The sequence below is a fragment of the Zalophus californianus genome, chromosome 16 (assembly GCF_009762305.2).
Source record: "Zalophus californianus isolate mZalCal1 chromosome 16, mZalCal1.pri.v2, whole genome shotgun sequence".
NCBI classification, from domain to species: domain Eukaryota; kingdom Metazoa; phylum Chordata; class Mammalia; order Carnivora; family Otariidae; genus Zalophus; species Zalophus californianus.
This window is the reverse complement of record NC_045610.1, coordinates 46321246-46337345: the sequence shown is the minus strand read 5'-3', so window position 1 is coordinate 46337345 and position 16100 is coordinate 46321246. Positions and strand designations below refer to the sequence as shown.

Sequence of the window (16100 nt, the reverse complement as noted above, 5' to 3'; positions counted from 1 at the left end):
GTTGGTGTATAGGAATGCCACTGATTTCTGTGCATTGATTTTATATTCTGCCACTTTACTGAATTCCTGTATGAGTTCTAGCAGTTTTGGGGTGGAGTCTTTTGGGTTTTCAAATAAAGTATCATATCATCTGCAAAGAGTGAGAGTTTGACTTCTTTGCCAATTTGGATGATTTTATTTCTTTTTGTTGTCTGATTGCTGTGGCTAGGACTTCAGTGAATAGCAGTGGTGATAGTGGACATCCCTGCTGTGTTCCTGACCTTAGGGGAAAGCTCTCAGGTTTTCTCCATTGAGAATGATATTCGCTGTGGGTTTTTCATAGATGGCTTTTATGATATTGAGGTATGTACCCTCTATCCCTATACTCTGAAGAGTTTTGATCAAGAAAGGATGCTGTACTTTGTCAAAAGCTTTTTCTGCATCTATTGAGAGGATCATATGCTTCTTGTTCTTTCTTTTATTAATGTATTGTATCACATGGATTGATTTGCAGATGTTGAACCAAACTTGCAGCCCAGGGATAAATCCCACTTGGTCGTGGTGAATAATCCTTTTAATGTACTGTTGGATCCTATTGGCTAGTATTTTGGTGAGAATTTTTGCATCCATGTTCATCAAGGATATGGGTCTGTAATTCTCCTTTTTGATGGGGTCTTTGTCTGGTTTTGAGATCAAGGTAATGGCGGCCTCATAAAACGAGTCTGGAAGTTTTCCTTCCATTTCTATTTTTTAGAACAGTTTCAGAAGAATATTATTCTTCTGAATATTAATTCTTAATTTTATTATTATATAATATTATATATTATTATTATAATATTATTATTATTATTAAAGAAGTATTAATTCTTCTTTAAATGTTTGGTAGAATTCCCCTGGGGAGCCATCTGGCCCTGGGCTTTTGTTTCTTGGGAGATTTTTGATGACTGCTTCAATTTCCTTAGTGGTTATAGGTCTGTTCAGGTTTTCTATTTCTTCCTGGTTCTTCCTGGTTCAGTTTTGGTAGTTGATACATCTCTAGGAATGCATCCGTTTCTTCCAGATTATCTAATTTGCTGGCATAGAGTTGCTCATAAGATGTTCTTATAATTATATTTCTTTGGTGTTGGTTGTCATCTCTCCTCTTTCATTCATGATTTTGTTTATTTGCGTCCTTTCTCTTTTATTTTTGTAAGTCTGACCAGGGGTTTATCAATCTTGTTAATTCTTTCAAAGAACCAGCTCCTAGTTTCCTTGATCTGTTCTACTGTTCTTTTGGTTTCTAGTTCATTGATTTCTGCTCTGACTTTTATTATTTCTCTCCTCCTGCTGGGTTTAGGCTTTATTTGCTGTTCTTTCTCCAGCTCCTTTAGGTGTAGGGTTAGGTTGTGTATTTGAGACCTTTCTTGTTTCTTGAGAAAGGCTTGTATTGCTATATACTTTCCTCTTAGGACTGCCTTTGTTGTATCCCAAAGATTTTGAACAGTTGTGTTTTCATTTTCATTGGTTTCAATGAATTTTTTAAATTCTTCTTTAATTTCCTGGTTGACCCATTCATTCTTTAGTAGGATGCTCTTTAGCCTCCATGTATTTGATTTCTTTCTGACTTTCCTCTTGTGATTGAGTTCTAGTTTCAAAGCATTGTGGTCTGAAAATATGCAGGGAATGATCCCAATTTTTTGGTACCAGTTGAGACCTGATTTGTGACCTAGGATGTGATCTATTCTGGAGAATATTCCATGGACACTAGAGAAGAATGTGTATTCTGTTGCTTTGGGATGGAATGTTCTGAATATGTCTGTGAAGTCCATTTGGTCCAGTGTGTCATTTAAAGTCTTTATTTCCTTGTTGATCTTTTGCTTAGATGATCTGTCCATTTCAGTGAGGGGGATGTTAAAGTCCCCCACTTTTATTGTATTGTTGTCAATGTGTTTCTTTGCTTTTGTTATTAATTGCTTTATATAATTGGCTGCTCCCATGTTAGGGGCATAGATATTTACAATTGTTAGATCTTCTCGTTGGAAAGACCCTTTAAGTATTATATAGTGTCCTTCCTCATCTCTTATTACAGTCTTGGGTTTAAAATCTAACTTGTCTGATATAAGGATTGCCATCCCAGCTTTCTTTTGGTGTCCATTAGCATGGTAAATGGTTTTCCACCCCCTCACTTTCAATCTGGGGGTGTCTTTGGGTCTAAAATGAGTCTCTTGCAGACAGCATATCGATGGGTCTTGTTTTTTTATCCAATCTGATAGCCTGTGTCTTTTGATTGGGGCATTTAGCCCATTTACATTCAGGGTAACTATTGAAAGATATGAATTTAGTGCCATTGTATTGCCTGTAAGGTGACTGTGACTGTATATTGTCTGTGCTCCTTTCTGATCTATGTTGCTTTTAGGCTCTCTCTTTGCTTAGAGTACCCCTTTCAACATTTCTTATAGGGCAGGTTTTGTGTTTGCAAATTCCTTTAGTTTTTATTTGTCCTGGAAGCTTTTTATCTCTCCTTCTATTTTCAATGACAGCCTAGCTGGATATAGTATTCTTGGCTGCATATTTTTCTCATTTAGTGCACTGAATATATCATGCCAGTCCTTTCTGGCCTGCCAGGTCTCTGTGGATAGGTCTGTTGCCAATATAATGTTTCTACCATTGTAGGTTACATATCTCTTCTCCCGAGCTGCTTTCAGGATTTTCTCTTTGTCTCTGAGACTTGTAAGTTTTACTGTTAGATGTCAGGGTGTTTACCTATTTTTATTTATTTTGAGAGGGGTTCTCTGTGCCTCCTGGATTTTGATGCCTGTTTCCTCCCCAAATTAGGGAAGTTCTCTGCTATAATTTACTCCAATATACCTTCTTCCCCCCTCTCTCTTTCTTCTTCTTCTGGGATCCCAATTATTCTAATGTTGTTTCGTCTTATGGTATCGCTTATCTCTCGAATTCTGCTCTCGTGATCCAGTAATTGTTTATCTCTCTTTTTCTCAGCTTCTTTATTTTCCATCATTTGGTCTTCTATATCACTAATTTTCTCTTCTGCCTCATTTATCCTAGCAGTTAGAGCCTCCATTTTGGATTGCACCTCATTAATAGCCTTTTTGATTTCGACTTGGTTAGATTTTAGTTCTTTTATTTCTACAGAAAGGTTTCTTTAATAACTTCCATACTTTTTTCAAGCCCAGCTAGTATCTTTAAAATCACCATTCTGAACTCTAGTTCCGACATCATACTAATGTCCATATTGATTAGGTCCCTGGCAGTCGGTACTGTCTCTTGTTCTTTTTGTTGAGGTGAGTTTTTCCATCTTGTCATTTTGTCCAGAGGAGAATTGATGAATGAGAGAACAAAATGCTAACAGGGTAACAACGTCCCCAGAAAATATACACTAAACAAATCAGAAAGGACCTGAAACCGGGGGAAAAGAAAGGGAAAGAAAAAAAAAAAGAGAAAGAAAAAGATAAAAACAAAAACAAAACAAAACAAAACAGAATATGATCAAATATGAACAGACTGGTGCATAGATCAGTGCCACAAAGTAGATTTTCGGCATATTTTGGTGTGTGAGAAGTGCCTCCCTACATTTTAAAGAAAGAGAAACTTATATATGTACAAAATAAGGGTTAATATGATGAAGGGATGAAATATGACTGTAAAGATGAAAATTATAAAAGATTTTATATAAGGAATTGATAAGAAGTTGCTTGAAAAAAGAAAAGAGGATTTAAGAAAAAAAAAAGGGAGAGAATGTGATCAGGCAGGAGACTAGAACAAAGCCATACAGTAGAGATGTAGGGTATATTTTGATCTGTTAGAAGAAACTGTATCTCAAAATTTTAGAGAGAACAACATATATATATATATATATATATATATATATATATATATACCAAAAATAAGGGTAACTACTATGAAGGGATAGAATATGACTCTAAAAATGCAAAATAAAAAATATTTTTTAAAAAAGGGATTGATAAGATGTTGGTTGAAAAAGGGAAAAAGAAAAATTAAAAAAAAAGACATTTAAAAAAATTAACTTTGAAAGACTAAAGAATCATGGGGGAAAAGCCATGAATTCTATGTGCAGTATTCCCCCTAGCACTGGGAGTTCTCCTGTTCTCATCGATTGGTAAACTTGGTCTTGGCTGGCTGTTCGTGTTGATCTTCTGGGGGAGGGGCCTGTTGCCATGGTTCCCAAATGTCTTTGCCAGAGGTGGAATTGCCCCGCCCTTGCCGGTCCTGGCTAAGCAATCTGCTTGGGTTTGCTCTTGGGAGCTTTTGTTCCCTGCAAGCTTTCCGTACGGCTTTGGAGGACAAGACTGAAATGGTGGCCTCCCAATCTTCCCCCCAGAGGAGCCGAGAACTTGGGGCCCCGCTCCTCAGTGCGCCCACAAAGAAAAGCAGTCAGTCACTCCCGTCTCCCTGGTCTCTGGCCGCACTCCATGCTCACCCGGCCTGTGACCGAGCGTTTCTATCTCTGGCACCCGATCCTGTGTGGAGTCTCCAAAGCCAGCAGATCCCTGCCATGCACTCCCGCGCCACTCCTCCTTGGGGAGGAAGGGGAGTCTCCCTGATCTGCCGCTTGTTGGGTCCCTGCTGAAGGAGCAGGGGACTGACTGTGCTGCGGATCACAGTTTATGGCAACCCCGAGCTGAGAGCCCGCACCTCGGCTCCGTCTCTGCAGCCGGCTTCTGTGCTCCGATACCTGGGAGCTCCGCCGCACTCAGGCACCCCCGGTCTTTCTGTGACCCCGAGGGTCCTGAGACCACACTGTCCCACGAGGGTTCCATCCCCCGCTTAGCCACCAGAGCTGACTTCTAAAGTTCCGACTTTGTGCTCCGCGGCTCTATCACTTGCCAGAAGCGGCCGACGGAGGCCCCCTCCCCCACCGTCTATCCTCCCGAATATCGCCTCGGATTCACTTCTCCGCACGTCCTACCTTCCAGAAAGTGATCGCTTTTCTGTTCAGAGAGTTGTTGGTATTCTTTTCTTTGATCTCCTATTGAGTTTGTAGGTGTTCAGAATGGTTTGATCCCTATTCAGCTGAATTCCAGGGACCAGACGAAATCCAGGTCTCCTACTCCTCCGCCATCTTGCTCCGCTCCCCCCAATTAAGAGACTCTTAATCACAGAAAACATACTGAGGGTTGCTGGAGGGGAGGGATATGGAGGGATAGGGTAATTAGGTAATAGATATTAAGGCGGGCACGTGATATAATGAGCATTGGGTATTATATAAGAGTGATGAATCACTGATCTCTACTTCTGAAACCAATAATACATTATATGTTAATTATTTGAGTTTAAATAAAAAATATTAAAAAATAAGTTAAAAAAAGGAAAAAAATTAAAAAATAAAAGTTATTCATCTGAGAGAGAGAGAGAGCAGGAGGGGGAAGGGTCAGAGGGAGAGGGAGAAGCAGACTTCCTGCTGAATAGGGAGCCTGCTCTGGGGCTTGATCCCAGGACCGTGAGATCATGACCTGAGCCAAAACCAAGAGTCAGACGCTTAACTGACTGAGCGACCCAGGCGCCCCTGTTCTAAACATTTTTGTCTTCATTCTGCTCCTTTTTGTTTCTCCCCTACCCTCACCCCTGTGTGTGTGTGTCAATCATACAAACTATGAACCTCTGCTTCACACTTCTAACATCTCTCTCCCTTTCACCAACCACATCCCATCAGCCCTACCCCTTTATCACCAGTACAGTTCCTTCATAAAGACCCTTATCATCTGGACCTTGGCAGCAGCCTCTAAATTGTGTTTCTGCCCCTGGTTTTTCTCTCCCCAGCATGTGTTTCCTCAGTGTTTTCAGAGTAGACTAGTCATTGTCTACAGGATAAAGGTACCTATCTGTATGTATGTATGTATGTATGTATCTATCTATCTATCTAGTAGGCTCCACACCCAACATGGGGCTTGAACTCATGACCCTGAGATCAAGAGTTGCATGTTCTATTGACTAAGGCACCCAGGTGTCCCAGGATAAAGGAATCTTAAAATGCTCACCAATAACTGGTAGGTGGCTCTGCAGGTCCTGGATTTCCTTTTCTTCAAGTCTGAACCCAGTATTCCATAGAACATTTTTTAGGTCACTGACACTAACCCTTCCTCCTTAATAAGAACAGGAAAAAGTAAATAAGGATGTCACAGATGAAAAATGCAGGCCATCAACCCTACCTAGAAATGAAAGTACAAAGAAGCTCTTTACAGCAAGGTGTATGGGAATGGGGAGTGATGCCTAATGGGTACAGTATCTTTCTGGGGTGATGAAAATGTTCTAAATTTATTGTAATGATGGTTATGCAACTGTGTTAATACACTAAAAACCAGTACACTTTAAATGGGTGAATTGCATGTTATATAAATTACATTTCAATAAACTGTTGTAAAAATACAACATAATAAAGTAAAAATGTAAATAACCAACTGGGAAAATATTTTCCGTTGCTATGACAATTGTGTTAATATCTTTAATTTATAAAGAGGTAATTCAGATTAATAGGAAAAAGCTTAGATTCTGATAGGATAATGGGCAAAAGGCAGGAACAAATAATTAAAAGACTGAAAGACAATGATACAAAAATAGTTTTAACTTCACTGATAACGAAAAATTCAACACTAATTAGATTCCATTTTTCATTTATCAAATTGGCAAGGATAAAAAAATGTGAAAATAATTTATTGTGGCCAGGGCATAATGGGAACCAGTACTTTTATCCAAATATCTATCTATCTATCTATCTATCTATCTATCTATCTATCTCACAGCCTTAAACATGTTAAGATTTACTGGATTTACCAGAAGAATCTATCCGAAGAAAATGGCTTAAAGTCGGACAAAGATCATAGATATATAAGAGCAAAACATTGGAGACAAGCTAAGTGTTCAATAAGAAAGGAACGACTAAGTAAACTATAAATACAACCTGATGATAGAGTCATTAAAAATGGTGTTTACAAAGAATGACATGGTGGAATTCTTACAGGAAAATTTTAGGATTGGGGCGCCTGGGTGGCTCAGTTGGTTGGGCGACTGCGTTCGGCTCGGGTCATGATCCTGGGGTCCTGGGATCGAGTCCCCCATCGGGCTCCCTGCTCGGCAGGGAGTCTGCTTCTCCCTCTGCCCCTCCCCCCTCTCGTGCTCTCTCTCTCTCTCTCTCTCTCATTCTCTCTCTCAAATAAATAAATAAATAAATAAAATCTTTAAAAAAATAAAAAAATAAAATTTTAGGATTAAGTATAGGATACATAAAATATACAGTAAGAATTTAATTATCTAATACACATATACACAGAAAAAAAGAATACAGAGAACTATAATAAAAAAAGGTAATATTACCTGGGATTATGGGTAATTGCATTTTTTTTTTCTGTATGCTACTTTATATATTCCAGATTTTTCTCAAATACCCAACAGACAGTAGAGACTTGGGTATTTGTTGAATAAATGCATACGTAATTTCCTTATTATTTACATAATCAGAAAAAACAGTTATAAGAATCTCAGATTTTCTTGTCCTTATCCTTTTTCTTACTCACCTTTGAAAGATTTCACACCCTCCAGTAATGCTTTCTCAAACACCTTTCTATCAGCTGTAAGATAAAACATTGTTGAGTTTTTGACGATTCATAGAAACTAAAGTGTTTACTTTCAGAAAGGGGAAATTCAGAAGTTTATCACAATTCATTCTCAATGAAATGAGACGTATTCAGAAAACTCAGTGTCGTGACTATCCCTGGACAGAACACAAGGCTATTGTGTGGCTGGTTTGCTGAAATACACACAGCTTTTTCTTTTTCTTTCTTTCTTTTTTTTATTATTATGTGATGTTAATCACCACACATTACATCATTAGTTCTGGATGTAGTGTTCCACGATTCATTGTTTTCATGTAACACCCAGTGCTCCACGCAGCACGTGCCCCCTTGAATACCCATCACCAGGCCAACCCATCCCCCACCCCCTCCCCTCTAGAACCCTCAGCTTGTTTTTCAGAGTCCATCGTCTCTCATGGTTCGTCTCCCCCTCCGATTTCCCTCCCTTCATTCTTCCCCTTCTGCTATCTTCTTTTTTTTTTTCTTCTCATTTTCTCCTTCCCAGTTTTACTTCATCTTTTCTTTGCTCAGCTTTCCTGCCCTTCTGCCCTTTCATCTTCTTCTAGCTTAGACTTTAGATTTCCCTGAAAGGGACAAAAGAAATTGTCCTATCATGTGACCTCTGACTGAAGAGGTCCCAGCTCCCGGACCAAAATTTAAATGATAAGAACAGGATTTTTTAAAATGCTAGGATTGAGTCTTTTAAAAAAATATTTTAAATTGACATAAAATGTTTCAAACAGTAGAATTTCTTTTTTTTTAAAGTAAGATTTATTTATTTTAGAGAGAGAGAGCACATGAGTAGGGGGAGGGGCAGAGGGAGAGGGAGAAAGAGAATCCTCAAGCAGACTCCCCTCTGAGTGTGGAGCCTGACTTGGGGCTCGATCCCAGGACCCCGAGATCATGACCTGAGCTAAAACCAAGAGTCGGCCGCTTAACTGACTGAGCTACTCAGATGCCCCAAACAGCAGAATTTCTTTTTCTTTCTTTCTTTCTTTTTTTTTTTAGATTTTATTTATTTATTTGACAGAGAGAGACACGGCGAGAGAGGGAACACAAGCAGGGGGAGTGGGAGAGGGAGAAGCAGGCTTCCTGCGGAGCAGGGAGTCTGATGCGGGCCTCGATCCCAGGACCCTGGAATCATGACCTGAGCTGAAGGCAGACACTTAACAACTGAGCCACACAGGCACCCCTAGAATTTCTAATACAAAACCTGAAAAGAAACCTTCTGTGTAGTTTTGAGGACTTGAGGAGACATGGTCACTGCAGACATGGTCCCTGTTCTCCCAGAGTTTAGGATAGTGCCATGCACACAACAGATCTTTAATAAATGTTGAATGAGTAAGCTTTTAGATATCGGTGAAGTAGAACTTCAATGCTTACCGGAAACTGGCAGAGTTTTCAGAAGCTTCTTATGTTCCTTGTTTGTGATCTTTACTCCCATGTCTTTCAGAACATTTTTCAGGTCCTCAATAGGAATCTTCTCTCCTTTAGAAAGAAATACATATACGTAAGGAAACATCCTTCCCAGGTAGGGTTGTGAGGATGAACTAGGCATAATGAAGCCTTGTTTAGCTATTCAGAATCAAGGTAGTGGGAGGAGGGGGGAGTCAGAAATTCTTCTTTTAACCTAAGAGGATATCTTCAATGATAAGATGATACCATATATAATAAGTAAAGCAGGGATTATATAATTTCTTAGTGATTTAGCTGTGTTTGATGGCTAACAATTCAACCACAAATATAACATCTGTGTTCTTTTCTCTCTTTTTTTCCTCTTCTTCTTCTTCCCTCTTCTCATTCCCTTCCTCTGGGCCTCCCTGCCCCCTTCCCCGTCCTCTTCTTCTTTTACCTGAATTATGGGACTAGTTTTAAAAATGATAATAAAAGCTGGCTCTCTGTAAAAACTTTCGCCTTGAGTAAATTAACATTTACAGGATTTACACTGTAAGCTGGGCATATCAGATAGGGGATAGATTTGAAATCACATTTTTAAAAATCTGCTGAAAAGAAAGTATAGAAACCGTAAGAACAAGAAATCAGGGAAAAGAATGGGCTAATCTGGAAAAGAATTAAAAACAATATCTAGAAATAAAAATATAGTTATTGCAATTAAAATCCCAACAGACAAATAGCACAAGACACAGTTGTAGAGACAGTGAACTGGAAGAGAGGTTTAAGAAAAGACAAAAACATAAACATAGGGAAAATATGAAAAGAAAGATATGAAGAGCAGAATGAGAAGGTTCAACATACATGAACTAGGAGTTTCCAAAAGTGAGAAAAGAGAAAAAAAGAGAAAAGGCAATAGTTGAAACATGAGCTCTGAGAGTTTCCAAAACTTGGTGAGAGGCATAAATGTTCAATTTCAGGAATCACAAGTTCCAAGCAGGAAAAATGAAAACAAGTCTACACTTGGCCACATGAGAATGAGAATTTCAAAGATAGAGATAATCTTAAGAGTAACAAGAGAAAAAGAGAGTAATTCTAAACAATGAAGACTTATAGCTGACTTTTTGTTTTAAAAGATTTTATTTATTTATTTGAGAGAGAGAGAATGAGAGATAGAGAGCACGAGAGGGGGGAGGGTCAGAGGGAGAAGCAGACTCCCTGCCAAGCAGGGACCCCGATGTGGGACTCAATCCTGGGACTCCAGGATCATGACCTGAGCCGAAGGCAGTCGCTTAACCAACTGAACCACCCAGGCGCCCCTTATAGCTGACTTTTAACAGCATAAAGAGAGGCCAGAAAACTGTGTGTATATGAATCTATCATCTTTCTGTCTATATTCGTGTGTATTTTCTTCTTTCTCCTTTTTTCCCCTTTTAAATTCAATTACAAGTTTATTATAGGTTAACCTTACAAGTTGGTCTTCAGGTTACAGAATATTCAGATGGGACTGTAACTAAATTTGAGAACTAACATAGCCCAGAGATAGTATGACTGTCTCCCACAGATAGACTGTTGGAACTTTGCTTCTCCTCATTCTGGGGAGAGAAAGGGGACATCTTCATTTGTATGAAGGGAACACAGAGTTGTTTTGTTGTTATATGGAAGTTAAGTTCAAATACGTGTGGAAGGGTCCACAGCAGAGCAGCCAAGAAGGTAGACTATTTCAGTGATTTAATGATTACCTCTCAGCTCCAATTCCACCCTTCTAAACTCTGCTTTGTGATGCTGAGGCCAGGACTCTAGACCACATTTCTCTCTGGATAGCTGGTTCCATATCAAACTCTGCCAGTGGGTGGGAGGTGGGAGGGGGGAGAGAGAGAGACTGAAATGTCAGATGAAGTTCCTTACCGTAGCAATAGATGAATCCAGTTTCAGTTTTTCAACCTTGTGGAACCAGTGTCATTACACTCCTCAGAGATACTAGCAGCACCCTTCAGAGTTCTAAGGTAGAATGATAATCTACAAGTGTAGACATAGTCAAAGAATGACTCAAGGCTGAGTGTAAAATAAAGATATTTTCAAAGACTAACCCTTGTTGAAATGACCAAGAGGGATGTACTTCAAGAAGAATGAAACTGAACCCAAAAAAGAGTAAAAGTAAAAAGCAATGGTGAACAAAGAGAGTGGTAAGTGTATTTAAGTTTTGCGAAAGATTGGATTGAAATTGCTCTGCCCTTGCTTTCAATATACTCACTTGGCAAAAGCTCATTCCTGTTTAAATACAAGTTTGTGCTTACTCTGTGCCTGCAGCAAGGCAGCTGAACTAGAGTTGAAGTGTATTGTGCTGACTGTTCTCATTTTAAATGGATGATCATGAACCTCAGGTGAGTCCTTGATTCTGCTGGGCAACCACACTACACTTTGCTGATGTATTAACTTTCCTGTTCTTCTTGCTGACTACTTCACTTATTCTTTTTTTTTTCAAATCACCACTTCCTCCTCTTCCATTTGATCAAAAATTCTTTTTAGCTCTTTAATTAAAAAACCCAAAGCCTTCTCTTGACAACTTTCATCTGTTTACATGCCTCTTTGTTCCACTTCTTTGATCCCCTTTGCAGCAAAATTTCTCGGATATTCACTGTTTCTAAATCCTGTCTTCACATTTTCTCTTTTTTTAAAAAATTTTCATTTAAATTCCATTTAGTTAGCATATACCGTATTATTAGTTTTAGGGGTAGAGTTTAGTGATTCATCAGTTGCATATAACACCCAGTGCTCATTACACCAGTTCCCTCCTAATGCCCATCAACCAGTACCCCATCTCCCACCTCCCCTCCAGCAACCCTCAGTTTGTTCCTTAGAGTTAAGAGTCCCTTACGGTTTGCCTCCCTCTCTGTTTTTATCCTATTTGGTTTTTCCTTTCTTTCCCCTATGTTCATCTGTTTTGTTTCTTAAATTCCATATATGAGTGAAATAATACAATATTTATCTTTCTCTGCCTGACTTATTTTGCTTAGCATAATACCCTCTGGTTCCATCCACATTGTTGCAAATGGCAAGATTTCATTCTTTTTGATGGCTGAGTAATATTCCATTGTGTGTGTGTGTGTGTGTGTGTGTGTGTGTGTGTGTGTGTGTGTGTATACATATATATAATATGTATATATTATATATACACACCAGATCTTCTTTATACATACAATGGACATCTGGGCTCTTTCCATATTTTCTATATTTTGGCTATTGTGGACATTGCTGCTATAAACATTGGAGTGCAGGTACCTCTCCGAATCACTATGTTTGTATCCTTTGGATAAATACCTAGGAGCGCAATTGCTGGGTCGTAGGGTGGCTCTATTTTTACCTTTTTGAGGAATCTGAATACTGTTTTCCAGCGTGGCTGCACCAGTTTACATTACCACCAAGAGTATAAGAGGGTTCCCCTTCCTCCACATCCTTGTCAACATCTATTGTTTCCTTAGTTGTTCATTTTAGCCATTCTGAATGGTGTGAGGTGGTATCTCATTGTGCTTTTGGTTTGGATTTCCTTTCCCATTTTCTCTTAAACTCACTACAGTCAGGCTTCTTTCCACCTTCAATCACCTGAAACTTCTCTTTTTGATATCACTAATGGTATTTTGTGATTTGAGATCACTCATGTGGCTATATGCAATGGTCACTTCTCAGGTCTTATCTTAGTTGACTTATTGATCTATTTGACTGTTGATTTGCCCTCCTGGCTGATACTTGTAGCAGATATCATAGATGCCCTGATCATATCTCTTCAACCCTTACCAGTTCGATGCATGCTAGCCCAAGTTTCAATTGCTGGTATCTCTTTGTCTGAGGGATTTCTTTGGTTGCCAGAGTTCACTCTGCTAATGCTCGATGGCTGGAAATGCCAGTGGAGTAATATCGCCCCCCTCCCCTTGAGCACTTCTCCACCAATGACTGATAGGGGTTGGTGTAAAAATAACCTAGCTCTCCCACTCCCCCGAGGTTGTGTTCTATACCATTTCCCAGATATTCTCCAATGGGATTAAGTTTCAGTTACCTTCTTGGTAACTTGCCTGATAAACACATACTTTATTTGCTGCCTTCATTCATGTCTCACTTCTCTACTCCCCTATCTGTGTTTCCTGGGCTCACCTCCCATGTAAACTACCTGTATACATGCTCCTTGTCTCAGGGTTTCTGTCTGGGCAAAACCAACCTAATATACTTATTTGGTTTTCAGGACACCATATTCTTTTGGTTTTCTACTTACTTTACTGGGCACTTCTTCTTGGTCTCTTTTCCTTTAACATTTAATGTTTAAGTCCTCCAGGATTACTTCTTAGTTCTCTTTCCTTCTCCATATATATTCACCCCTTGGGTGAATTCATTCAATCTCACGGCTTTAAATACCATCTATATGCCTATGGCTTTCAAGTTTATATTTTTAGCTAAGATATCTTTCTTGAAGTTGTGACTGGTAACTTTTTAGCTGATATCTCTATTTCAGGGTCTATTGATATCTTAAAATATCTCAAACTGAACTCCTAATTTTCTTCCATCTAAACTTGTATTTCTAGCAACTTTCTCCAGACTCCAATGGCAGGTCCATCCTTTCAGTTATTCAAGACAAAAATCTCAAGGATCATTCCTGACTTCTCCCTTTATCTAGTTTCCATCAGGAAACTCTGTTGACTATTTTTATTATTTTTTTAAATTGAGATATAATTGACATGTAACATTATTTTAGTTTCAGGTGTACAACATAATGGTTTGATATTGGTTTAAATTATGAAATGATCACCACAATAAGTCTAGTGAAATTCATCACCACAATAACTCCTTTAAAAATATACCCAGAGTCCAGCTACTTTTTATCATCTTCATTGCTTTGCCCTGGTATGAATCACCATCATTTCTCACATGGATTACTTTAAAAACCCATTTAGGGCTCTACTCCCTACTCCTCCCCCTCCCTGAGTCTGTTCTTCACACAGAATCCGAGAAAATCTAATGAAAACAGGTCAGATCATATCATGCCTCTGGTCTAAAACTTACAGTGGCTTTCCATTTCTGTCAGAAAAAAGCCCAAGTCCTGGCAGAGCTTTCACAGTCCTGACTAATCTTGAATCCATCACCTCTCTCTCCTGATCTCCTATTACCTTTTTCCTTCCTTATTCAACCTCAGCTACATTAGCCTTCTTGCTGTTCCTTGAGTAGTCCAGGCATGCTCCTGCCTGGGGTCTTAGTCCGTGTCCCCTCTGCCTACAACTCTTTTTCTAGAAGTCTCCATATGGACAAAACCCTCACCTCCTTTAAGTATTTGCTCAAATGTCACCTTCTCAAGGAGGCCTGATTATCTGTTTAAAGCCACAAGTGGCTCTTTCCCCTCCCAATCTCCTTTAGTCTACTTTTCATTGTTTTCTATAGCATCTATCACTTTCTAACATACTTTATAATGACTTATTTATGTTTATTGCTATTTCCCTTGCTAGCATGTAAGCTCCAGGGGAGCAATGATCTTTATTCTGTTTGCTGATGTATCCTAACTGTCTAGAACAATGCCTGGCTAAGGGCTGAGGAAACATTTGTTAAATGAATAAAGGAGGGAGGAAACACAATTTGTTAAAAATATAGTTCCACATAAAACTTTAAGACCACATAATATAATCCTCATTTTAACATCTCACTCACCTGTGATATTTTTAACTTCATCCACCAACACATTTAAGTCAATCTTCCCATTGGCTTTAAGATAAAAAAGCGCCAAAAAGATTTTTAGAAAAATTGTGAAATAGAAACCCCAAATTCAACCATTTAAAAACATTTTTCCTAGAAGTTTAATATAGCTCTTGCATTTTATGCTATCAAAATCCATACAGCGTAATACATGAGTAAGTTTTAAAACATTCTCCTTTCCTTCAAGACAATCTACTATTTATTAGGCTACTCTTTTCACGCACGGGTCTGAAATGTTTTGAGAGTTTAAAAATTTTGTTTAAAAATGATGTTTCCATTTTGTTAGTGCTGACTTTACCTTTGGGCTTATGATCACCTTAGCATCAAGTGATTCTTTTTTTTTTTTTTTGATAGCACTGGGTACTTTTATTATATAGAACTTAATAATTAACAAAACGATTTCCATTTTCCTGGCACTTTGATACGAGGACTTAATAAAAGAACAATATTAAGAAGCTCCCACTGTGGAGGAAGAATGAGGTAAGGACTGCAGCCTCAAGGCCTGGCTGCAACTGCTACCTTCTCTCCTCATCAACACGTTCCAGAACAAGAAGCTGATATTATGCACTCACAAAGTCTTTCCTTCAAAGATTTCAGAGCCCTTTACAAAGCTCCATCTGCGGTATCCAGCACTATTAACCCCATTTAGATGTTCTCCTCCTCATGTAACTGTGTCCCTCACTATCAACAGCCTCGTATAGGTCCTTTGTATTCTCTTGTGTTGCATGTAGATAACCAATATACGCCACACAAAGTGAAAAGGGTTATCAATCCGAAAGCCATTACAGGTTTGTTAGGTTTAATGAAGAGCTCTGGATTCACAGCTCAAAATAAAGTTGTTGTGCGGACCCCTCTGAGCCCTGGGTTTTGAAAGTCTTCTCTTTGGGTGGCTCGTTTTTAAAGGCAGGAGATTCCGGTGCTGAAGACATCCTCTTGATTAATGATGATTTATTACCTGCTGCGAGGTCACCTCCCCTGCGTGTCCTCTCAGCTCCGCCTCAAGTGATTCTTTTAAAGGACAGAGTGCTGGTATGCATGCCTGGCTGTTCTTAGGTTGGCAACATGATAATCATCATGTTGATATATTCAGTTAAATTCCCAGGTATTATGACAAAACTTTTGTTTTGCAGTACCTATTCTCAATTGAGAGACTTTTTTCATAGATGATGCACTTAATTTCTTTAGTCTATTTCTCAAAGTCTGAAGTTACTAGAGGTCAATGGATACATTTTTAGTAGATTGTAAAATTGCAAGTTTGAGAAACACTAGATTGCAATGTTAAGATAGTAGTTAAAAGATGCTATTGCTCTAATAGGCAAGATTCTGTTTGGAACCTTAAGCTGCCTACGGACATACTCATTCTCCACTTATAACTTGGTCAAGGGTGCCAGTCCATCACCATTCAAATAT

At 38.8% G+C, this 16100-nt stretch overlaps 1 protein-coding gene and 1 pseudogene across 5 annotated transcripts in view; both read right to left on the bottom strand.

Annotated features, from left to right (window-relative positions):
• EFCAB3 (EF-hand calcium binding domain 3) overlaps positions 1-16100 on the bottom strand; it is a 133156-nt gene that overhangs the window by 71059 nt on the left and 45997 nt on the right. For 4 of the 5 annotated variants that reach the window (XM_027624497.2, XM_027624500.2, XM_027624498.2 and 1 more), the window contains exons 24-27: positions 14646-14699; positions 8949-9053; positions 7509-7562; positions 5976-6080 (exon numbers count right to left, since the gene is read on the bottom strand). In XM_027624497.2, the coding sequence (XP_027480298.2) occupies positions 5976-6080; positions 7509-7562; positions 8949-9053; positions 14646-14699 (318 nt within the window). The remainder of the gene's footprint in view (positions 1-5975; positions 6081-7508; positions 7563-8948; positions 9054-14645; positions 14700-16100) is intronic. The other variant, XM_027624501.2, reaches the window with a different exon arrangement.
• LOC113939801 lies at positions 15326-15619 on the bottom strand (annotated as a pseudogene).